At 52.0% G+C, this 22678-nt stretch overlaps 10 protein-coding genes across 10 annotated transcripts; 5 read left to right on the top strand and 5 right to left on the bottom strand.

Moving 5' to 3' along the window:
• Positions 1-228: 228 nt before the first annotated feature.
• On the bottom strand, positions 229-1966 carry GUITHDRAFT_157786 (hypothetical protein; the record flags this gene model as incomplete). Its single annotated transcript, XM_005832928.1, has 5 exons — positions 229-268; positions 875-930; positions 978-1123; positions 1173-1590; positions 1925-1966. 5 exons carry the CDS (start codon positions 1964-1966, stop codon positions 229-231), a joined length of 702 nt encoding a protein of 233 aa, XP_005832985.1.
• Positions 1967-2511: 545 nt separating this feature from the next.
• Positions 2512-3219, top strand: GUITHDRAFT_56118 (hypothetical protein; the record flags this gene model as incomplete). The annotated part of the gene is made up of 2 exons (XM_005832927.1): positions 2512-2619; positions 2677-3219. Coding segments are annotated over 2 exons (651 nt in total), but the record flags the coding sequence as incomplete, so codon positions are not given.
• Positions 3220-3584: 365 nt separating this feature from the next.
• On the bottom strand, positions 3585-5017 carry GUITHDRAFT_108044 (hypothetical protein; the record flags this gene model as incomplete). Its single annotated transcript, XM_005832926.1, has 3 exons — positions 3585-3653; positions 3698-3870; positions 3919-5017. The coding sequence occupies 3 exons, from the start codon at positions 5015-5017 to the stop codon at positions 3585-3587; spliced, it is 1341 nt and encodes a 446-aa protein (XP_005832983.1).
• Positions 5018-6297: 1280 nt separating this feature from the next.
• Positions 6298-8415, bottom strand: GUITHDRAFT_138491 (hypothetical protein; the record flags this gene model as incomplete). Its single annotated transcript, XM_005832925.1, has 5 exons — positions 6298-6379; positions 6430-6510; positions 6608-6696; positions 6746-6857; positions 6935-8415. 5 exons carry the CDS (start codon positions 8413-8415, stop codon positions 6298-6300), a joined length of 1845 nt encoding a protein of 614 aa, XP_005832982.1.
• Positions 8416-10718: 2303 nt separating this feature from the next.
• On the top strand, positions 10719-12310 carry GUITHDRAFT_152502 (hypothetical protein). Its single transcript, XM_005832924.1, has 10 exons — positions 10719-11023; positions 11078-11201; positions 11247-11325; positions 11381-11439; positions 11499-11529; positions 11577-11692; positions 11737-11833; positions 11891-12024; positions 12085-12132; positions 12179-12310. Exons 1-9 carry the CDS (start codon positions 10735-10737, stop codon positions 12119-12121), a joined length of 966 nt encoding a protein of 321 aa, XP_005832981.1. The 5' UTR covers positions 10719-10734; the 3' UTR covers positions 12122-12132; positions 12179-12310.
• Positions 12311-12578: 268 nt separating this feature from the next.
• GUITHDRAFT_108041 (hypothetical protein) lies at positions 12579-12965 on the bottom strand (the record flags this gene model as incomplete). Its single annotated transcript, XM_005832923.1, has 1 exon — positions 12579-12965. One exon carries the CDS (start codon positions 12963-12965, stop codon positions 12579-12581), a length of 387 nt encoding a protein of 128 aa, XP_005832980.1.
• Positions 12966-13121: 156 nt separating this feature from the next.
• Positions 13122-13719, top strand: GUITHDRAFT_108040 (hypothetical protein; the record flags this gene model as incomplete). The annotated part of the gene is made up of 3 exons (XM_005832922.1): positions 13122-13153; positions 13205-13266; positions 13520-13719. The coding sequence occupies 3 exons, from the start codon at positions 13122-13124 to the stop codon at positions 13717-13719; spliced, it is 294 nt and encodes a 97-aa protein (XP_005832979.1).
• A 957-nt stretch (positions 13720-14676) lies between these two features.
• Positions 14677-15585, top strand: GUITHDRAFT_163075 (hypothetical protein; the record flags this gene model as incomplete). The annotated part of the gene is made up of 6 exons (XM_005832921.1): positions 14677-14956; positions 15013-15121; positions 15166-15208; positions 15299-15396; positions 15441-15507; positions 15556-15585. The coding sequence occupies 6 exons, from the start codon at positions 14677-14679 to the stop codon at positions 15583-15585; spliced, it is 627 nt and encodes a 208-aa protein (XP_005832978.1).
• Positions 15586-15619: 34 nt separating this feature from the next.
• Positions 15620-17870, bottom strand: GUITHDRAFT_157785 (hypothetical protein; the record flags this gene model as incomplete). Its single annotated transcript, XM_005832920.1, has 12 exons — positions 15620-15861; positions 15909-16038; positions 16089-16157; positions 16206-16271; positions 16434-16573; positions 16617-16761; positions 16944-17034; positions 17092-17144; positions 17211-17327; positions 17423-17467; positions 17505-17603; positions 17661-17870. 12 exons carry the CDS (start codon positions 17868-17870, stop codon positions 15620-15622), a joined length of 1407 nt encoding a protein of 468 aa, XP_005832977.1.
• Positions 17871-19029: 1159 nt separating this feature from the next.
• Positions 19030-22655, top strand: GUITHDRAFT_108037 (hypothetical protein; the record flags this gene model as incomplete). The annotated part of the gene is made up of 17 exons (XM_005832919.1): positions 19030-19051; positions 19385-19422; positions 19465-20228; positions 20277-20451; positions 20505-20549; positions 20591-20632; positions 20822-20878; positions 20925-20965; positions 21013-21103; positions 21156-21235; positions 21291-21338; positions 21395-21449; positions 21649-21723; positions 21781-21830; positions 22014-22088; positions 22263-22319; positions 22562-22655. The coding sequence occupies 17 exons, from the start codon at positions 19030-19032 to the stop codon at positions 22653-22655; spliced, it is 1809 nt and encodes a 602-aa protein (XP_005832976.1).
• Positions 22656-22678: the final 23 nt, after the last annotated feature.

Here is a 22678-nt window from a genome sequence, read left to right as displayed (position 1 = left end):
TCTGCCCTGAAGCCAGCACAAGCACTATGCGCCTTGTCGATTGCAACTCTCGTGCTTGCCGGCTCGAAGTGCTGCATGAAGATCAGGTTTCTTCTCGCTTGTTCCTTCGTCAATATTCTAAAGCACGGTTGAAGTGGGGCACTGTTTGCAGCGACCAATTCGGAGATCGCAACGCTGGAACCATTTGCAAGGTAAGCATGCCGTGTACTGCTGTTCTCACACACTCCTTTATGTCTTGTGAAGCGGATGCGAATTATTCTTCTTTGGTCTTCGAATGTTGGCTTCAATTCTCACATCGCTTTACAGGCATTTGGGTTCGAGGGAGAAGGGCAGAAAGTTGAGAATTTCTTGTCTGGAAAGAACCACATTGGTGGCCAAGGAAAGATATGGATGAGCAAAGTGAGATGCTCGGGCAAAGAAAAGGATATTTCTGAATGCAAACATGCGGTGAGTTTTACTTGATGCTCATTTTATTGCTATGCGCCTATCCTGCGATCTGACCATGCTCTCGAAGGGATGGGGCAAGCATACCTGTGGGCATGCTCAAGAAGTGGGACTGTGTTGCACACCTCAAAAATGGTCCAGTTCTGAAAAGTAGTTGACCTATGTGATTCCTGCTTGCTTCCTTGGCTTTGCTGAGACGACGGTTATGCAGTGATGAACTCGTTTTTGAGGAGTTGTACAAAAATAAAAGATAATCTTTGACTTACGAATAAAACCTAAAACAAGGAGCCAGTGGCACTACGAGCCGAACAACAATAGAGTGGCGATAAGGTGATAGAGAGGAGAGGGAACAGGGAGGGCTGGGAGACTTCACTCTTGTATCCAAGGTACAACTTGTCCCTTGGAAGCATATTTCTCGTAGTAGTATGACACTTGACTCCAGTTTACAATGTTCCACCAGGCGTCTACGTAGGAAGAGCGCTGATTCTACGGTCACATGTCAGCAGCCTAACCCTCTCAACTTGCACGCTCACCTGGTAGTTGAGGTAGTATGCATGTTCCCAAACATCCAGGCCCAGGAAGGGATACATCAGTTGATACTGTATGTCTTGTACCTTCATGAACGGAGTATCCTGGTTTGCTGTTGTTGTAATTCCTAGTTTTCCATCAGGCAGAACACCTACATATATAAAACGTCATAATCTTCACCCACACAAGATCAAAGGCACCCAGCCAGACCCAGCCAGACCCAAACCGAGACGAAGCCTGAGCTGCAAACTGTTGTTTCATCTGTGCCATTGATCCGAATGACTTTATGATGGCATCTTCTAGAAGCTTCGACGGAGTCTCCGACCTACTCGCAGTGCACATGATCCGGAAAAACAAACCATGGTTGTAGAATCCTCCTCCGTTGTTCCTTATCGTCGAGTCAGTTGGATTCAAGACAAGCTCGGTCAGATTCGCGCTGAGCGTTCCCTTCAACGCGTTGTTGAGGTTGGTCATGTAACCATTGAAGTGCTTGTTGTAATGATACATCATCGTCGCCTGATCAATGTATGGCTCGAGATCGCTGTAACCAAACAGCAGGTTTGGCAACAGGAAAGGACCGTTGGATTTACCCGGAGTGCTGGGGACCTGGATACAATCCTGCAGACCAGTGCAAGTGCTCCCTCCCCCTTTGGCTTCCGTTGAGAGCGAAAGAGCCCAAGTAAACATTATCAAGATAACGAGGAATTCAACCTGTTGTTGCTGCAGTCAGAAGCGAAAAAGACGAGCCATCATCTGCCATCACCGCTAGCAAAATCTCGATCCTTCTCAACCCGTAGAAGTCACCATAGAGCCAGCTGGAGGAGCGTGGTGTCAATCATACAAGATCCGATCAAGAAGTTCAAGACGCCAGAGGGTACCTGCGAGATCTAGCCGCGGTAGACTTTGATGTTCCAGTCATTGGGGCGACATCCATCTCGTCCATGGTGTCTACCTGGAGGACGATGCACTCAGCCACAGGTGCGGGTGTAATCATTGTGTCAGAGGATGAACACGAAATATCTCAAGCAGAGGGAATAGCCCTCAACTTCAACATCTACGTAAACATCTATGACTACGTCGATGTCAACGTAAATGTCAACGTCAACTTTGACGTCTACATCTGTATCAGCATCTTCCTCTAAATCCAAATTCACGGTTCAACATCAAAGCAATCAACCGCGCTCCATTTCAATCTTCTTCCCTCCTCGTCTGGTACATGCTCTAGTCTCCTCTACCTCCCCCTCTCCCATCAAAATCTCTGCCATCTCTCCCCCTCTCCCATCAAAATCTCTGCCATATGTCTGCAGCTTCCTCCTCCTCCTTCTCCTCCTCTTCCACACCCTCCCTGCTGACTGGTTTGTGGCATTGCGTGTATGTGGGGGATGTGACCTGAGCGGGGACGAGGCTCAAGACCCGCTACATATCCGTGAGGTATCCGTGTGAGGTATCCGTGGAGGGTATCCGTAAAAAAGCGAACACATGGGGGTTATGCACATGAGGGAAGACGCGGTCAGGCACGTGGTGGTCGAGGAGGAGCCAGGGCGCGTCATGATCGTGGGAGATGTCCATGGCTGCTGTGACGAGCTCGAGGAGCTCCTGCGCCTCCATCACAAGGAGGGAGACCTCCTCATCCTCGCCGGGGACCTGGTAGGCACTCTGAATGACAACGCTGGTGGCTCAATGTAGTCTGACGGGTGTGAGCAGGTGAACAAAGGCCCTAAGTCAGTGGAGGTAGTACGACTTGCAAGGCGCATGAATGCGATGGCTGTCGTTGGGAATCACGAGATCTCTTCTTTGAGGGGTTACTTTGCTCGGTCGGGGGGGAAGGTAAAGGACGTGGAGGAGAAGTATGAGTGGACGGATGGGTTGTGCGTGGAGGATGTTGAATTCATTCGCTCTCTGCCCTTTACGATATCCATTCCCAGCTACAACGTGATAGTCGTGCATGCTGGGCTCGTGCCGGACCTTTCGCTTGCTGAGCAGGATCATCGGCACATGGTGACAATGCGCAATCTCAGAGTTTGCAATGCAGGCGAGGAGGAGTCAGAGACTTGTCGTACCAGGTACGAAGCCTTGGAGCTGGACGATGGCGTCAGTGAGCCATGGGCTGCCCTCTGGAAGGGACCTAGCCATGTCTACTTCGGGCATGACGCGAAAAGACGGCTTCAGCTGTACAAGCACGCGACGGGGCTGGACACGGGCTGCTTGTATGGAGATAGGCTCTCGGCTGCCATATTAGAGAGAGGGAAGAATCCTCGCATTGTCAGCGTCAAGGCACGGAAACCATACGTTGCTGTCGATGATGGATCACCTGCTCGTTTCTCCTTCCCCAGTACCACAGTAGTCTTGCTCAGCGTCAGCATCGCTTTGCTCCTCGCATGGATCAAGATCAGATGATGCTCAATGATGACGGTGAGTTGAATATCATACGATGGCTGTACATAATGTTTGAGTGAATGCCTTGAGTTGAAACTAATTTTCATAACACGAGCCAAACTCTTCAAGCTATGTATGCAAATCGTCCTTGTACTACATGCAAGCCTCTTTGCCTGCTGGAGCATGAAAGAAGAAAAAGATAGAGAAACAAAGCAGCTCTGAAAGTTTCCAGTGGATCACTGAAACTTGGAAAGATCCATTTTCCTTGTTCTGGCCTCAATGTAGTCCTCCACCGGCATACTTTCCTGTAATGAGTGTTAGCCATTGATCTCAAATCCCAAACACTGACCGTGACATGAAGGAATGAGCACGTAAGGCCATGCCGGCAATTGCCATGCTTACAAAAGAAATCGCAAAGTCGTCGCCGGCCAACATTCATCGTGGATGAATTAGACGCTTCGCTTAACACAGCCCATCCATCAGGAGACACAAGCCACATGCTTCCATCCATAGCGCGAGCAACTAGCAACGAAGTTAGACTCCCTGCACTGACATCACCGTTCTCATTACCTCCTGGTATGTAGGATGGCTTCGGCATGGTGGCACTTCTGGCCTGCATGTTCCTTTGAGCCCTCGGCTCTTCCGCCCACAACGGAATCGACGAAAGGGCGTCGTCATGCTGCAGCGTTGCAGACCGTCCACAGAGCGCAGAAAATTCTTTGACCGAGGAATTCCGAAAGTCCGAGTCTGTGAATGTATCCGGGAGTGGGAACTGCGAGCTCGGAAAATATGACAAGGGCCTGGGTATTGCATGAAAGGCCGATTCATAATTGAGCTTTGGAGCTTCTCGGGAGGCATACCGCTTGAACCCGTCTCCTCTGGTCCCCCTGGATTCCATGTTGAAAGTAGGGCTTCCATTCTCCGTAGAACTGAAGGGAAGTCGCTGTCCTGCAAGCCCAAGTGCTTGCTCTCCCGGGCTTTCCAAGAGCTGATGCCGGAAAGGCTGGTTCTGAGACAACTGGGCAGCTTCGTCATCATCGCATCGAATAAGATCTGGCAGAGGTTGGAAATCTGAACCACCAACATTGCTACCCAGAGAATTGTGATTGTGTTGCACCTCAAAAGAATGAAGCGCAGATTGTCCTTGTGGCAAATCACCAAAGGAATGGTTGTGATGCTCTGGAGCAACGATCTGCAACGCGTTTTGTTGGACAACGTCCTCCAGTCGAAGGTGCAGAAACCTGCAAGCTTCCTGTTGTCTGCAGTTACCATACTTGAGGAAGAAATCGCAAACTCGCTGCTTCTTCTTGGAAAAAGGTCTTGTGTCGTTTGCCAAGATCATGTTGGGTGAAGTCGCATTCAGGTTGATGTTCGGAGGTGGAAAGTCCAGGCTGATCAAGTCATTGTCATTGCCCTTGTGAAGCTGCAGGAGACTTTGAACGTTCGGCCTGGATCTCTTTGACCTGATGTCCAGCTGCAGAGGCCTCGGAGCAACTGAGGGGTCGTGCAAGAACCTACAGTGCTCTCCATGAACACAGTTGCCATTCCTCGACCAGAAGTCACACAACTTAGCTGACTTCCCATTCACGATCGGCTGGAAGCTGCCAAGATCCTGCCTCCCATAATGTACGGGCGGGGAATCACTTGAGCTGGCACTTGCACTGCTCATGGATCTGAGATGCATTTCTGCATCGCCGAATGAAGCGTTAAGGTCGTCAAGTAACATTGTTGTGGTATATTGTTTTCTGGCAATGCATGCCTCAGATGAAGAGAGAACATATACGAGGGCTCCATGGCGACATTTCACCACGGCCACAAAGATAATTGACCATATCAGCGATGGCCTGGAATAGGCAATGTCAGAGCTGAAATCTGAATATCAGTTTTTGGTGTTTTGTGACTCATAGCAGGGATGCTAACCCTGCGACCACTCCAACAAGATCTAAAAACTTATGCGCCATCGCTAGCTCTAACAAAGTACTCCGATATAGTAAACATGCAACCCGCTCTCGCTCTTGTTTCCTACCAGCTCTTTCAACCCTGTCGCTCACTTGCCCCTCGCAAGAGGTCACCTGCTTCGTCCTCTTGTATAAATGCTCACGTTCAGCCCCCATTCCTCTCGCCTCCTCCAAGGCCACCCTCACTCTGCGCATACCGTCTCCTCACTTCCCTCGCCTGCTACTGCCTCCTCCACTGCTCTCTCTCTCCCTCCTCCTCTCGTTGCCGCTGCCCATGTATCCACTCTTCCACGCCATCGGACGCAGCGACCCAATATACATGGTTGTAGTCAAAAATGTATACAAATATTGACTATGTACACGATTGCCATTGTTGTAATCAATGCGTCCCTTGACTATAGCATCTAATTATAGTCAAACATAAGGACCCTGGACGCATTTTTAACCACCGGTCTGTATATCACCCTAGGTCTTGCAGGGTCCCATTTACAGTAACCGGTACTTTATGAAGTATGACCCGTTCTTTGTAATAAATTTTTAAAGGTATATAGGGGTACATTTTCTGAGGGGTACATTCTACATATACCGGTGACAGTATTGATGAATGACCGGTCATATACCCTACCTCCCTTGCTAGACGCCTTTCATACGACCTATAGTACCCCTACCCCTGTTTCCAGAGTTCGATAGTGGGTGGGGGTGAGGAGCTATAGTGGAGTTTTAGCGTGACAATTACACATGTGGGTGCATTTCTTCCTTGCGTGCGAAATGGTCGAGATGAGCGGGAAAATCATGCCGCCGCTGTCGTACGTAGATGAAGAGAGGTCAGCACAGACTGCCTAAGCTCGTCTTCACCAGAGGTGCATTAGTTGTTCACATCGATCAGCTGCACAGCAAGGGGAATGTTCGAATCAATCGAGGGTCGAGCCAGGAATACTTTCATGTTTTCTTCAAAACAAAAGTTGTGATTTAGGGATGTGTGGTTGACCTGTCATGTTTGATCGTGTTTCCCATCAAGGTGACTAGATATTGCCTCCAACTGTGCGATTGGGTTAGATTTCCATATGCTGTATCTGCCACCCTCAAGTCAGTTTTGTTGTCAAAGGATGCGCATACGACTTACTCGTGGTGATCTGTTGGGTCCAGATGTCCTCTCATCCAGTTGGGATCGTCGGGCGGCGGTCGAGGGTGTTTGGTAACATCGCTGCCATGGGTGAGGTAGTTTGGAGAATCTGGAGGATTCCTGCAATGCGCCGGAGGTCCCATTAGCTCTCATGATGCGCCAGAGAGATCGAGGTCACCGTGTCCATGCGCCATCATCCGGTCGCTGTGGCTCTTGCGGATGGATCGGGTTGATGAGACCGTACGGCCAGTAGGGTATCTGCGATCCCTTGCGCGTAAGAAGAGGAAGGGCAGAGGTTAGCAACAACGAACATTACCTGCTTTTTCGCACGCCCTCCTTCAAACGCTGGCATACAGCAAATATTGTCGCAGCAGCAGGTGTAGACGAAGTTGCTTCCGGTCCATTGGAAGTGGTTGAGAGATTCCGTCCTTATTCATCCAATCAGTTAACAAAATCACAGGTCATCACCCCTCAGTCAACAAAATCACACGTCACCATCGCGTACCTCGGATCGCATTGGACGTTGTGGTTTTCCAGCCCGTCTGCCCACGAGGATGTGGATCCTGACGTAGACAAGGTGCGGCAGGGCCCCCAGTAGTTCTCACAGCAGCGGTAGCGAATGCGCAAAAATCCTGAGGGGCATCTTTCTCTGCTCACCCTCCATTCACTCAGGTACGTGTTGGGTGGGCACTGAACCACATGGTGGGCCAGCCAGTCATTCTGTCCCAGATCCCCACTTCCTCCCCAATTCTTGCTCATTCTGTTTTTCCCAGGCCCCGATCCTGGCGCGCACGAAGTCCAGTGGTAAGTACAGCCGCGAGGAGTCAAGTTTGGCTCGTTCACACATGGCGGCCCACAGGGGCAATGGTGCCCGCCGCAACCGTGACATTGATATCCGATACGAAGGTACTCGTGGGCACCCGTGCCTCCCTTCCACGGCAGGTAATCCTGACAGCCGTCCCTAGTCATCGAAAACTGCCACATCGACCTCCCAGTATCCCAACAGCGTACATCTAGATCCACCAACGCCTGTATTGGGTTGTCTTGCAAGTACCGACACTGGGTAGTACCAGGCTGATTGGAATCACAGTGATAAGGATTGCAAGCCCAAGTTGATGTCAACGTGCACCTCCGCCATGGCTTTCCAAAGAGCCACCAGAACCCCTTACTCATCAAAGCAGCACAGCTCGCATCCTGTTTGCATGTGTCGAGCATCTCCTCGAATTCTGCATTGTGCAGATGGTCCGAGACCAAGTCCGGGACCTGTCCAAGTGAACGCTTCAAGTTGGATGGAAGATTCGGCTGCCCGGGGAACTGCCAGGGTGTGGCTGAAAAATCATCGGTGGGGGCGTCTGGAGCAGCAGCATACGTCTGCCCTGACCATGCACCCCTCGGTCCTGTGCCAGATGACCCGGCTGCACTGGAGGGCCCAGATGAGGCGACTAGAGATTGAGGCAGCCCCCGATTCTTGTACTTGAGGACAATGTTTCTTATTCTATGCAGCTTTTGTTTCGTGAGAGCTCTCTGGTATCTGGAGACTTTCTTCTGAATCTGAAGGAAAAGCCTGACCCCCTTGGCAGGGTAAAAGTCCGGCTGCTTTTCATGCCGTTTCTCAAGGCTGTCTCCCAGATCAATCATGGAGTCTGACTCATCGCCTACGCTGGAGCCATAAGGTTCTTCGGAAGTGGATTCTGCAGCCTCTGCATTCGCCCCCGTTAAAGGATGACTGATTCTGTTCTTTGGGTCCACCAACAGCGCTGGCTGAGTAGCAGGTGAGCCAGTGATGAAGGAAGCTTGCTCACTATCGCTATCCACCCATGGTTTGATCGAAGAAGCCCCTTCGTCGGCATTCTGCATCAATAAAGTTCGCCTTAAGGGCTTTTGAATGCTTGCACTCGAAGAAGAAAAAGTTCGAATCACGTTCACGACAAGCAGGGCCGAAAGCAGAAAACCAGCGGCGCATATTGAGAGGATTGATGGCTTCATGATCGCAGCTGGTCTACACCTGAGATCACTTTGTTCTTTCAAGAATAGATCCAACAATCCCTCTTACATACAACCAGGAAGCAACTACAGACTCTTCTGATACCCGTCTCGGAGTACGCGGGACTTGCCAGATGCGAAGTATTTGACCAGCTAGGTGGACCAATATACCTTGACGACGTAATTAGAAGGAGATGTCGTATCTCAACGGAGAAGAGATGTGGATGTTTCCCTCAGAGAAGAGCCCCTGTTATCTCCTTGTGGGCGCTACTCATCGTGCACAACCATGACGACGCTTCGGCATTTCCCGCATATTGGTGATCACTCTCTGTACCAGGACGGGTTATAGTAAAATGAGCTACGAAAAGGTAGGGTAGGTAGTACAGAAACATGTGGGTACAAATTCAGACAAAACCACCGGTCCTGAAGAAATCCTGTAACCGTTGGGAATCTGTAACAGACAGTTATTTTGGGTGTGAAATGCCGACGGAGCCGATGCAGCGAAGCGATGAAGGGGTAAGGGAAGCGATGGTGACCTGTGCTTGTTCAGCGCTCTTTTTTACAGGATTACATCGTATCGTCGTTTCCAATGTTGCGTGTTATTTCAACTAGATATGATATCGTGTTTCATTTTGGAGTTGTATGCATTCAAACTTTTCATCAACTTTCCTTGATTGTCTTTCTATTTGACGTTTTGCATTCTCTGGAAGAATTTTTCCCCCTCCTTTTCAGGATTGTGACTTTTGCTTTTCCAGACAAGGGGGCAATATTTTCGAAGACTGTCGTTGGTTCTTGCGTCAGTTATAGCTGTGATTGTTTGTACCTTCATCGTGTCACCATTTATTGACCGAGCGAAGCAAGACTCCCCCATTCAACTGCTACAACTTGGAGAAGATCAAAGAAATGACTTGAGGAAGGCTCTAGCATTGGAAGTGTCAAAGAACAGATATGAAATTGCAAAGTCACGCCTCAAAGCGCTGCATGATGAGCTGATTCAAGTATTCGATGAATTGAAACAAGAAGCAGTGAAAAAAGAATCGGCGCGAGACGACCTTGTTCACTTGCTTGCAGAAGTAAATCCATACAAGCTGCAGGCAATAAGTAGGTTACAATCTCAACCCTTTGGATCCACTGGATTGATGCAGAATCAAAATTATGTGGCGCGTGCGGATTCTAAACAGTCCCGCAATTTGCGCCATGACATTGATAAGCTTTTTCAGAAGGTTTCTTTTGGCAAGCAGCTTCAGCAGCAATTCTCGAGGGCTCAGAAATTTGGTTCAGCCAAATCAAGTGGGGATGATCAACAGATTTCTGGGGTACAACGCACCTCACGATGGGACCTTGCGAACATGGTAGAGGAGGAAAGCAGGAAAGAGATGGAAGAAGTCATCCACAATCATGCAGATGAAAGATGATACAGCATGGACTTGATTAGTATTTGTAAGAAGGGATTGTGTCACAATCTGTGAATGCAGATAAAAGATGATACAGCACGGACATGATCAGCATTTGTAAGTGGACTTGATCAGCATTTGTAAGAAGGGATTGTGTCACAATCTGTGATGCGGCGGCAGGAAAAAAAATTGTTTTTCCAGTTCAACCCTGTCACCATGAAGTGACTATGACAATGAATGTTGAAGATCTGATTTTACATTGCATAAGAATCTTGCTCACGTCAACGAATGATGTCAAGCTGAGCCATGGCCGCTCGTTACTATCAAATCTTCCCGCAGGACTCCCCGGCCCGGAGAGTGTATGACAGTGACCTAGCCCTGCTCAGTTGATCCGATCAGGATTCACTACTACACTAATGAATAGAGATTGCAAGTAAACAATGTATTTCGAGTATCAGACTCCGGTCGGAGGATTCTTGGCCCTTCGGCCCGGTCACTTCAAGAATCATCATGGCTGAGAGGATTCTTGGCTTCCCACTGACTCGTACCGTGCGGACTCCGGTAGTTCCCGGGCCGAGTGTCCGGCGCCCGGAGTCAGGCACTGCACGCGGCACTGAGCACAGTCCGATGCAGTACTACGGTACGGTCCACGACTGAGTCCGACTCACTGTTCACTGATTTTTAATTTAACTTTGAGTAAAGGTTCACGGTTAGTGCCACTGCGGCCGCACTGCAGCAGTGCCAGTGGCCCCGATCACCGTGTGCCGGCCCGGTGCGGCCCGTTTGCTTTGAACTTCGGTGCCTTTCCGGCGAGGGGTGGCCAGGGGTCCCCCCCAGGGGTGGTTTCCTTCACTCAAAGTTTCCAGTAGTAGTAGAAGGGAGGGAAACGGAAAACTTGTTGGAGCGGGGCGGGCCGAAGAAGTTGGCAATGCTGAGCTCAAAGTTGTCGATCGCGGAGTCTTACAACGATGGCGTGGAGGAGGACAACGACGTGTCGAGTGACAGAGATCCTTTCTCCCACCTCCTCAGGTGCCTCGTCCGTGAAATTCAGCAGCATCACGCTACATGTTGCCCTCCAACAGTGGCTGATTGTGCTGATGCCATGAACAGGTTCCCCGAAGAATATGCCCCCGTGCTGCACGAGCTCGAGGGAGTCCAAGATGCCAGGAGAAGGCTAGATCAAGATCGGATAGACAAGAACATCGTCTATCTTGACAGTGATACAATGAAATCTGCTTTGCTGTCCATACTGAAGCAGGTGTTGATTCTAGGATTGAACCAAGACCTTTCAGTGAATATTAAGGAAAGAATAGAGTCTGACATGTTAATCGACAAGCTGTTAAGTACAAGGCTGGACATAGTTCAACGACAACTAGTATCTCAAGTCGAAGCTGGGTAGTCTCGATCCGTGCTGCATCCACAAACTGACACTCAAAAAAGTTTCAAATCTCTGCAAGATGAGTTGGATGAAGCGAAAGAAAGGCTTCGTATCGCGTCTGAAAAACTATTTCAAGCAGAGGTGCATGCTTTCAACATCGAGTCAAGGATTGGGAATGACATGACATAACAAAAAGGTCGACGCTGAAATCCAGCTCAAAGAACTACAGAATCAAATCAATCATGAGTGCGACAGGTAAATCGAAACTGTTGTCACTCTTGGTCATGTCTGCTTATTGGAATGTTATACAAAAGATGTCAAGAAGGTCTGCTCATCGTGAGTCAGGTCCAACCATACCATTCGTGCATTGCAACCACCAAAGCTGCTCGCAGGATCGGTTCAAAGAGGACATCAACTTTCGCGAGACGATCCCCGATCAGCTCCTGTCCACATGGAGGATTCTGAACGACGAGAAGGACGTAATGCAAGGCATCCAGGAAGAATCACGGTGATCTCTACGCTGCATGCTCTTCGTTTCACATGTTGCTGCAGATATCGCCTGCTGCCTCTCGAGCATAGCGACCTGAACGACGTGGAGAGTACTGTCGCGCAGCAGAAGATACGAGAGGAAATGGCTGATCTGATCAGGGTAAGACATCTTGAGGAGATTCATGTCCAGTCTGTTTATGTTACAACGTGTGAACAGCAACTAGAGGAGGAAACCAACGAGAGAATCAAGGAGGAGAAGGCTCAGGCCGCGAAGGCGCGCGCTCTCACAGATGCCTTGATGCAAGGACTGGAAATTGTCAACAGGAACATGTACGCATCTCCTGTGTCATCGTGAGTACAACTTCCCCTGCTTGCCTGCCGCTCTAAAGTCACCTGCTACCATCATAACAGGCCGAGGGCAGAGGAGCCTCCGGCGGGGACAGAATGAGAGCTGTAAGTGTAAACTGGCATCTAAACGCGACAAGAGAGGTGACAGCTGCTTCAGTCTGCCCCTGCCCTCAGTGTCTCTCGAGCTGTCCCTATCGGACCTTCACGTCATCGAATTGCGCAGCTCGGGGGATGTAGAAGGAGCAAGAGATATTATTGACTCAGCCTGAGTACAGCTTCCTATCGTGTGCGAAGGACTTCGGCAGTGACCCTGCAGATGCTCATCATGAGGCTTGACCAAATTCATCTCGCTCGTGCACCATGGAACTGCGGCGCTGCCTCCACTCCTCCCCATAGCACCCAGGCGTCTGTTCTATCTGTCCTCGGGATGTTTGCCATGCAAGTCTAGCGTCGCAACAGAAGTACACATCGCTGCACTACACCTGCTATCTTGACAGTGCAGCGAGGAGGTGCTCTGAGCGTTGGCTGCCACGCTAGACATGCTGCATCCTGTGAAGCTACGACATACGATATGCGCCCTTCTCTGACGACATACGATATGCGCCCTTCTCTGACGACATACGATATGCGCCCTTCTCTGACGACATACGATATGCGCCCTTCTCTGACGACATACGATATGCGCTCTTCTCTGACGACATACGATATGCGCCCTTCTCTGACGACATACGATATGCGCCCTTCTCTGACGACATACGATATGCGCCCTTCTCTGACGACATACGATATGCGCCCTTCTCTGACGACATACGATATGCGCCCTTCTCTGACGACATACGATATGCGCTCTTCTCTGACGACATACGATATGCGCCCTTCTCTGACGACATACGATATGCGCCCTTCTCTGACGACATACGATATGCGCCCTTCTCTGACGACATACGATATGCGCCCTTCTCTTCTCGGGCTTCGCGGCCGGATACGTTTGGTCTTCACTGAGAGTCGAAGCGCCGGCTTGGATAATAATAATTCCGCTTTTTTTTTCTTCGGTGTTGTTGTTATGGTTGCCCCCTATTAGACTTCCTAGGACCATCCTTATGTCAGCCCCCTACGACGCCAACAGCCAAGAGTATTTCAGGCAGGCCTGAAGGGTCAGAACTCACACAAGCGCGTCAAGCAGGTACGACAAGATCGAAGAGAAACATGAGGACATGAGAAGTCGAAGACAGGATAAGACGATCAGTAGATAGAGACAGGATACGACGATCAGTAGATAGAGACAGGATACGACGATCAGTAGATAGAGACAGGATACGACGATCAGTAGATGGAGTACTCTCACAAGTACACGGGGGGGTGGCATGAGCGGTTGCATTGCATGATCGTTGGAGGGAGCTAGGACTGCATGTAGTGACAGTACCAGAGCAACCGTGCCTCTCATAGACATGCTGTGCTGTGCTGTGCTGAGACTCGAGCCCTGACTTGCTGACCGCAGCCATGTTGTTCAGCATCCTCAAGGGAAAGCGCGGTGGTGCAAAGAGCCCAGAGCAGGAGCCGACCTTGAGCACCATGCTCAAGGGAAAGCGCGGTGGTGCAAAGAGCCCAGAGCAGGAGCCGACCTTCGCTCCCATGCTCAAGGGAAAGCGCGGTGGTGCAAAGAGCCCAGAGCAGGAGCCGACCTTCGCTCCCATGTAAGGGCGCGTAGCTGGCACCTAGCCGGATCCTCGGCTAGAGCGAGCTAGCTTAAGAGAGGAAGGGAGTATGAATAAAGCCGCCTCTTCTCCTTGACTTCCTTGAGGCTTTGGGCCCTGGCCTTGACTTTCCTTGCTCCTATCGTGCCGCTTCCTTTCATTGCTTTCATAGCTCCCGCTACTTCCTTGTTCGCTTGTAGCGATTCCTTGCTTGATCTTTCCCATCAACTGCTCCGCTCTTGCTTCTTCCGCCTCTCCCCGCGCGCACTTGCGGTGTTGACACATATGGAAATACAAGTTTCAATATCCCGCTAACTCATTTACTGCTCTCCGGGCCTGATCTGTGATGTGAAACAGTGGTGGTGAGGTACAACCGCAAACTCCTGAGGATCCTCATACTGCCACCCAGTCGCTGTCACGCTTTCCACATGCTGATTGCAAACTCGTTTACACCTCGCCTTGCCGCAGTGCAGCAAAAGTAGTTGATCCAAGCTGCCCCCGCCTGCCCTCATCCCAAAGCCGCTTGAAGTGCAGCGGCCAGTATGACAGTGCGCCACTGCAAGCACGGGGGCGCGGGCTTCGCAGTGCTGGGCCCGCAAGGCAAGGCGGATCACCGAGGCTGGCACCCGCGGGGCCCCAGAAGTTAATTTCCGACAGTGCCACTGTAGCACGGTTGCCGCCCGGCGGGCCGCTCGCACCGTCTGAGTTCTGAGTCCCCCGCGGCCTGTGGCGGTCGGTCAGCACTGGGCCCGGGGAGGCTGGCAGGTTGACTCATTCGGCTGAGCTGCCGGCTCGACCGGGCCGGGCCCGGCCCGCGCCTGACTCGTCGCGCCGGGAGTCAACTGAGCCGCCGCGCTTGACCCAGTCGGAGTACGGTCACACGGTCAGTGGAGTCTGGAGTCATTGGGGATTGTTCCAGGCCCGCCTCGTCCCTTCCGTATGCTTTTGCGCCTCATCCGCCATGCTTGGAAAGCTGACCCTCGTGCTGGCATGCGCAGCAGCAGCGATGGCGTTTGCTCCTTGTCACCCAGGGTCACCTCCTCTTTCCATTTCATCAGCTTCTATTCATAGTGCTGCCAAAGAGAGGAAGCTCGCTCTCTCGATGTCAGTTCGCTCGTCGTCGGAGGAAACATGTAAGCTCCTACAGCGAAGTGCTGTGAACAAGATTTTGCTCGGAACTCTGCTTGCCATGCCTACAACTTCTTTTGCCGAAGATGTGGATGATGAGAAGATTCGTGCTGGTGAGCTCTTGGCATTTCGCGGGCTGCTCATCAATTCCTGAGCAACTCCTGAGCAGGCTATGCAACGTTAGTGGATCTTATAGAGAACTGGACCAAGTACGCCGGGAGCGGGGACGAACTGAATGGCGATAACGTTAGGCGACAAGTCGGTACGGTTGGGAACAAGTAAGTTTCCACCTGCATCGAGCTGCAAGTAAGTTTGCGAGCAGAAGTCCGTTGCTCGGTATCCGAAAGGCTCTCTTAAGGAAGCAGGTGAATGCGCTGATTGCAGTCTACAGCATGCTGCTCCCTTCATCCCCCCCCCCCCCCGGCCGCCCCCCCCGCTCTCATGCATGACAACAGGTGGACATCGACCTCTTCGAGGAGTTTGACAAGAGTCTACAAGAGATCGACTCAAACGCTTACTCAGCCATCTTCGCCGATACGTCCACCGCACCCAAGTACGAGCCACCTCGTGTTCCATCTGTCCTGAGAATTTTTTCAGGAGAGGATACGAGTACATGAATGATGCCAAGCGAGACGCTGAGAGGACTCTAGAGATCTACAAGAAGGTTCGATGCAGTAGGAGGAGGAGCCTGTCGTAACATTCTCTTCGGTAGATCATGGACTCTTTGGGGTTGAAGCCTTGATTCACTCTGCGTGGTTTTATCTGCCTGTGAAGTTTCATCCTCTTCTATAAATTGCATCAGCGATAGCAGCGACGTCTTTCATCTGCTTCACGTCGTGAACCCGCAAGAAGTTTGCTCCTTGCTGCACTGCAGCAGTACAGGAGGCGGCAGTCCCCCAGAGCCTCCTCTCACTAGCCGCGTCCTTCTCTTCCAGGATGCTTCCGATGAAGGACTTGCGAGAGGGCCCGATCAAGAGAGGGAATGATCGATCCAAGGAGAGCTCCTCCACTCGCGGAACTGCAAGGATAGCGCGTGAGCCGGAGAGGAACAAGGATTCAACCTACCGCGCGGTACAACATCTCCAAAGGGGGAGGTGAGGTCCTGAAACCTTCTCGCGTCTCTCAGCACAGCGACCGACTGCTCTGATGTCTTTGCGAAGCCAATGCCGGGATCGACGATAATGTTCCACTTGGGCTGTTAGGACGTCAGGCAAGCAAGCACAACCTCGTTCCTGTTCGACTCACCACCCCCGCCTTCAACGCCGCGTTGCACTGACTGCGCAACTCCGACGCAACGGCGGCAACGAGATCTTCCTGTGGACGTAGAGATGAGCGAGTCCAAGGGTGGCAGTGACTTCTCACAGGATAGTTGCAAAGATCTTGCATGGACGCCGCATTGCCTCTGTAGTGCATGAGGCAGATGGGAGCCTGAAGTAACGAGAGAAGAGGGAAAGAGAAAGGAAGTGACATGCCGAGAGAAGGAAAGAAGGAGGAGGAAGAAGAGGAAGAAGAGGAGGAAACCAAGGCGAGGGTTGAGCATGGAGAAGGCGTAATTCAGCACGGCAGAGAAACAAAGGGCAGACGTGTTACATGTAGAGCGGCCGCCACTTCGAGCATTTTGGGGTCCAAGAGACCACCTGAAACGTCATTGATCATGTCTGCCCCAGCTTCTATTGCCTTCTTTGCCACCGCACTATGAAAGGTATCGATCGAGATTAGGGTGTCAATCCCTGGCCATGGCCATCAGAACTCATCCCTCAATCCGCTCCTCACCTTCTCTTCTCACTGCCTCTATCAGCGGCAAGACCCTCTCGAGCTCTTCTTCGGCCTCCAAGTATTTGGCATTAGGTCGGGTAGATTGGCCGCCAATATCGATGACATCTGCGCCGGCAGCCACCATGTTCTTGAACTGTCGAAGCTATAACAAGAGCGTAAGAATGGGCAGAAGAAGTCAGGGAGGGTGGATCAGTTTTAGAAGGAAGGACGAGAGGTTCTGACAGAAGGAAGGTAGCGAAGGGGAATGGAAGATGGGAACAAAATGAAAGAGAGGTACAGAGGGACGAGGGAGGATACAGAGGTGAAGGGGGGGAGGCAAGATACCGCAGACTGCAGGTCGAAGAACTTGTTTCCATCAGAGAAGGAATCCGGCGTGACGTTCAGAATGCCCATGATGCTTGTGTAAGATCCCCGGCTAGACAAGGGCATGAAGTCTGAACTTCCACTCTCTCCCTCTGACATCTTTTGTAACCTCGAACCGCTCTGTTTCACAGGAAAGATCCTGCTCAGAGTGCAGCGATCGGCCTGTTGAGGTGCCAGTAAGAGTCAAGGATGCTTCTGTGCTGGGAAAGAACAAGGTGCTGCTCATACCTTCTGGCTCTGCAGCAATTCCTTGAGGATAGATACAACAGGCTTCCTTTGAACCGGATGGATCCATCCAGGCTCGATATCACACATAGGCCCGAGGACGAAGTCTCTCTCGCACAACTGGAGGAGGAACATGAGCAATCAAGTTCGACAGGTCGAAGATGAGCAGGTGTCTGAGAGAGACGGAGGAGGGCTCGAAGGAGGAGGGAGCTTACCCGCGGATGGGGAATAGTGAGCGTCCGGTCAGCGTTCTCGTAGACCTGCAATGAGCTTGAGACTTGTCGCAAGCAGCTTCACTTGACGGCATACCGAGTGATTGTAGAATAAGATGTCTAGATCGACCTCTCGAGGTCCCCACCTGAATCTTTCCTGCCTTCCTACTTCTTTCTCGATGACCTGGAGATGTAAAACTCTGATCAGCTGACAGAACGTCGGGTATTCTGACATGCACACCTTCAACACCTTGAGTAGCTCGTCGGGCCCGTGAGATGTCGCGATCTTGCACGCAGCGTTCACAAAAGAAGGCTGATTGGTCACGTAGGAGGCGGGCGACTCGTAGAGGAAGGATGTGGCTAGGACCTGACACTTGTTCGTCTCCAGCAGCTTCAGAGCTGATTGGATGTTCTGCGGTCTGTTCCCAACGTTTGAGCCCAATGCAATCATGGCGACGTTGGGATGCAGTTGAATCGGCTCAGTCGCTGCCGCATGCTGAGCAGAGAGCTGATGGAAGACAGCATCATGCTGCTTCACGGCCTTGCCATGGTCGGGGTTTTCGGGCAAGGAGCTGAAGATGAAGTCCTCTCTATCGCGAGTGATCTCAACAGCTGCAGCCCGGGCTCCCTTCTTCCTCAAGGCAGCAGGCTTGTCGATCTCTACAGTCACCCTCCTTGCGTTACACTCTACGATCACCTCACGGGAGATACACTCGGCCAGCGCCTCTATCGTAAAGAACTTTCCCTCCTCCGCTATCCTTCTTGCTATCTTCGCCAAGGTCGAGTAGTTGTGCGTTCCTGCCAACTCCGATGCTGCATGCAAAGCCCAGTCAGGCGACTGCGCCCGAACTTTCATCTCGTCCAGGACGTCGCATTTCTTCACGTGCTCCCCGAGGGACTTCCTGAGATCGGTGAAGACTGAGATGGAAATCACGAGCTCCTGCAACATGTCTCGTTCATCCGGGTTGCAGCCTATGACACATTGCACCGATAGCTGTTTCATCATCACCCTGTCCAAAGTCTTTGCTGCAGGCAGGACTGAAGTCTGTGTGAAGCCCCTGGATGGCACGCTGGTCTCTGTTATTCTGGACTTGCATCCTCTAATCTTGGAGAGTTGCTGCCGCCTCCATGCCGCTGCCAGCGGCATGAAGAACACACGAGCTGATCCTTGTGCCAAGGAGCTCGGGAAGCATCTCCTCTGCGTCCTAATGTGGGGAAGCGCGGGGGATTTTCTCGTCCTGTCGCTGCAACTGCTGCTTTGACCACCATGGGAGGTGCTGGTGCAGGAGGAGGCGGAGAGGTACGAGATCGTCAGAGATGACGGCGAGGAGGAGGAGGTGAGGACAGTCGACATGCTTCCTCCGCTCCCTCGCGCCATGAAAGGCCTCGCAAGGCTCCGCCCACTCGCCATGGCCCCCGTTCGCAGTAAAACAAGTGTAGTGATAGGCGGGGGATGAGTTGGGGGTGGGTGCAATTTGACATCACGGGTACTCACTTTTCAAGTGGGGTACTTTGATTGAAAATCTCGTTGAAGTTTCAATATAAGAGTGGGGTAGGGTGATAAAATTGAGGGTGGGGGGTATAGGGACAACGGGGTAGTCGGGATCAACATGCTGGAGGAGCCGCAATGCCGTGAGGTGCTAGGGAGGAGGAGGTGCAGGAGCGGGACTAGCAGGATAATGAGAGCAGGAGGTGCAGGAGAAGTAGAAAGAGCAAGAGGAGCAAGAGTAGAAGGAGCAGGAGCAGGAGCAGGAGCAGGAGCAGGAGCAGGAGCAGGAGCAGGAGCAAGGGGATGTGTGTGTGGGAGGCTTTAAGGGAGAGGAGGAGGGGAAGGAGGGGAAGGGGTTGCTGAAGATGGGCAACAGCACTTTTATCAGAGTTGTCAATGTTTCGCCTGGTTCTATGTGCTTCATACTGTTACAATCTTGCTCGCTTGTCCCCTGTTTGATCTCTATGTCTTGACAGGTGAGCAGTCGGATCAGTATCGTAGCCCGATCCCAAGGGTGAGCGAGCAAACGGGCGAGGCTTCTCTTGATGGACTCAAGGTCATGACCTTCTACCGATTGCTCGTGAGCATGTTGGTAGCAGCAAGCATGATAGCAGACCGTTCTGCTTCCCCAGTGGATTGTTCTTGGGGGCTATCGCTGAAAAATACTCCAAGTCGCTTCCTGGGAGTAGTGCGGCTCACTGGGGGTCAAGGGGAGAGTGGAGGGAAAGAGGAAGTGATAATAGTAGGGGATGGGGATGGGGAAGGGAAGACCATCTGCGAGCTTTACAACTTGACGGAGAAGGAGTACTCGGAAGCATTCGACAAGGTCTGGGATGAGATAGAGCAGGAGAACTTGCAGTACAACCTAGAGCGGATGCCGAGGATTATCGATGAAGACGATGACGGCCAGTTCACGCCTGAGAAGGCCTCCAAAGGGTTGTTCAACCTGTTCGAGTGCTACATGGGATTGTGGCCGGACAGGTCGTCGAAGAATCCTCGGCACGTCCAGAAGGCAACGATCTTCAACTATTCAAGGATGGATGAGCCAAACTACGTCATAGACCAGATGGCTGAGAAGTGCCGAATATCGGCCGACTACAGCACCAGCAGCGAGTCGTCATCGGTGGACTCTGAAACGCTCGCTGGTCTGTTCAGGGAAGCGGAGAGGAGGGAGGACGAAGCGATGAGAAGCATAGCCCCCAAGTACGCGGACAAGGAGCAGGAGGCCGAAGTGGACGCTATCCGAGAGGAAATCATGCAGGACGACAATATTGAGATCGCTCCGCAGCTCCTCAAGGACAGCTCGAAATCTACAACCAGGTTGCACGCTAGTGTAGGGGGAGAGAAAAATCTCTGACGTCTGTGCAGCTCCAGCACGGAGGAATCCAGTTATCTGAGCGACGAGATCGACTTGTACAAGAGATTTCGTAGCAGGCTGCCTATGGACTTCATGGAGGAGTTCGGTGAACTCGACAACAAAAAGCCGTGGGACGTCCACTCCGAACTGTCTTCCACCGACTTGGACAGCAAAACTCACAGCGATGTCTTGCCCCGCCACCTGACTGTTGCGATGATTGTGATGGGAGCTTGTTGCAGGATTTGGACCCTCATGGCTACTTTTTCTCTTCGGAGCTTACAGCGGTTCCATCATCCTCTCCTGACATGTTTGATGCGGAATGCAGGAGCCTGACATAGTCAACGCAAACGTGTCGGAGGGCGACCAGGTCACACCTCCTCTCCCCCTCCTCCCCCCTTCCTCTCTTCCTCCCCTGCTTTCAATCCTGTCCCGTTTCCTTGTTTTGTCACGCTATTGCTAGTCGGCCTCTGATCCCCTCCAAACCCCTCTGCTCCTCTCCTCTTCCTCCCCCTCTCCTGTCTCACATCCTCCACCTGACCGGTTTCTCGCATTGCAGGAGCTGCTCAACTCGGAGCTGATCGAGCTCTGTCGCTACCCTCGAGAAGATGCCATGGTCTGCCCTGACCGTCTCGCTCCTGAGTCTCTGACACATTCACTAGTGCCCGAAAGACCACGTCCAACAAGTCCTCGAAGTCCTCAAGTAAGGCCCCTCCTATCGCTCCCTCCACAGGCTGACAGCCAGCACAGGGCAGGAGGACAGATCAACGTTCCTGACGGATACCTCTGGACTCCCCTCCACCATGCTGCTTTCCGAGGGCACGATCACATCATTCGGATGGTCTGACCCCCTCGTGCTGTATGAGATCTTTCTCCTGATGCTCTCGGACCAGCTCGTGCACAGGGGAGCCTCCATAGAGGCAGAGAACCGCGACAGGAACACTCCCCTCCTTGTAGCCGTGCGTTACGCCAAGTGAAGCTTGCGAGGTCTGATGCCTCCTCACCTCTGACGGGAGCTTTGCCGCAAGGTTCGCAGCTACCCGCATGCTGATGCACCTTGGAGCGAACTGGCGGCAGTGCTCGATGTTGATATATCCTCCTCCTCCTCCTCCTCGCTGAGACTTTGCGTCAGGAATGGGGAGAATATCTTCCATAAGGTTCTCAAGTCGAAATGCGCAAGACTCAAGGTCCACCTGATGTCTATTGTTCTATCCCCTCCTTCTCTCCTTCATACCTCACGGGGTCATCCCTTCCTCCTTTCCCTTCCTCCTCTTCCTTGCAGTGCTCCGATTCGCTTCCTCCTTGTTCGCCCCCGTCTACTTGAGCTGCCTGGCCTGCCCCTCCTTGCACCTTACTGGTACCTTCCTAATTGCAACGTTGCTGCAGAGGAGGATACATAACCTGTGCATGAACGACGATCAGTTGGACGAGCTGCTGGAGAACGGGCTAACAGTGAAGCAGGTGAAAGAGCATGCCGAGTTACCTTCACTTTCTCCTTCGTCACTTCTTTTGCGCCAGGGCATGATGGAAGCAATTGATGAAGATGAAGACAACTCCTGCTCTGACTTGTACTCGCTCCTCCCATTCCCTCCCTTCCCTGCTTGTTCTCCCTCCTTTCTTTCCTCCTTTCACCCCTCCCCTCCTCTCCTCTCCATTGATAGAATCTCTCTCTCCCCTCCCCTCTCCTCCCCTCCTCTTACCTCTCCCCTCCTCTCGCTTAGAATCTCCTGCGTGTGACGAGGAGCACGCAGCTTCGAGCCCGAGCCGGGTGCCCCCAAGGCCGTGAGGGAAGCAGTCAGACAATGCACTTCCTACCATGACGAGAGGTAGACGATGTGGGGAGGAGAGGAGCGAGAGGAGATAACGAATGACGAGGAGGAGAGAGTCAGGGGGTAGAGGAGGAGGAAGGCGAGGATGAAGGGGAGGTGGGAGGGGAGGAGGTCTGGGGAACATGAGGGGGAGAGGAATGGCGCATGTGGAGGAGCTGACTGTGTTGACAGGTTGCGGCCTGTGGAGATGACATGGTCTTACAAGCAGCTGGAGAAGCAGAGAAAGTCGTGCATGACCTTGTTCTGCTGCTGCACCTCCACTTCCCTTGTCTCCCTCTGCTACTTCTCTCCTCGCTCTCCTCGCTCTCTGCTCATCGCCTCCACCCCTCTGTTTCTTCTTCTCTCAATCTCCCTGCATTGTTTACCTACCTTTGCTCTCCCCCCTGTGCTACACTGCCGCTGCTTCTCTTCCCCTGCTCTTCACTCTGGCTCAGTCTCCCTCCTTATCCCTTCCTGACGAAGGATGGCAGGGAGGACATGCAAAACGAGGATTTGATGGAAGCTGTAGACGACCAGGAGGACGTGTCAACGAGTGAAGTTGAGGAACTCAATGATTGGGAATGATATGCATATGAGCTAAAGAGATG

This window comes from Guillardia theta (assembly GCF_000315625.1).
Source record: "Guillardia theta CCMP2712 unplaced genomic scaffold GUITHscaffold_32, whole genome shotgun sequence".
In the NCBI taxonomy this organism is placed as follows: Eukaryota; class Cryptophyceae; order Pyrenomonadales; family Geminigeraceae; genus Guillardia; species Guillardia theta.
This window is presented reverse-complemented; position numbering and strand designations above follow the sequence as displayed.

Excerpts from the sequence above, each read along its gene's own strand:
- GUITHDRAFT_152502 (XM_005832924.1), top strand. The coding sequence starts at position 10,735 with ATGCTGAGCTCAAAGTTGTCGATCGCGGAGTCTTACAACGATGGCGTG. Across the intron at positions 11,440-11,498 it reads ATCAATCATGAGTGCGACAG|ATGTCAAGAAGGTCTGCTCA; the intron begins GTAAATCGAAAC and ends GTTATACAAAAG. Across the intron at positions 12,025-12,084 it reads TACGCATCTCCTGTGTCATC|GCCGAGGGCAGAGGAGCCTC; the intron begins GTGAGTACAACT and ends CCATCATAACAG.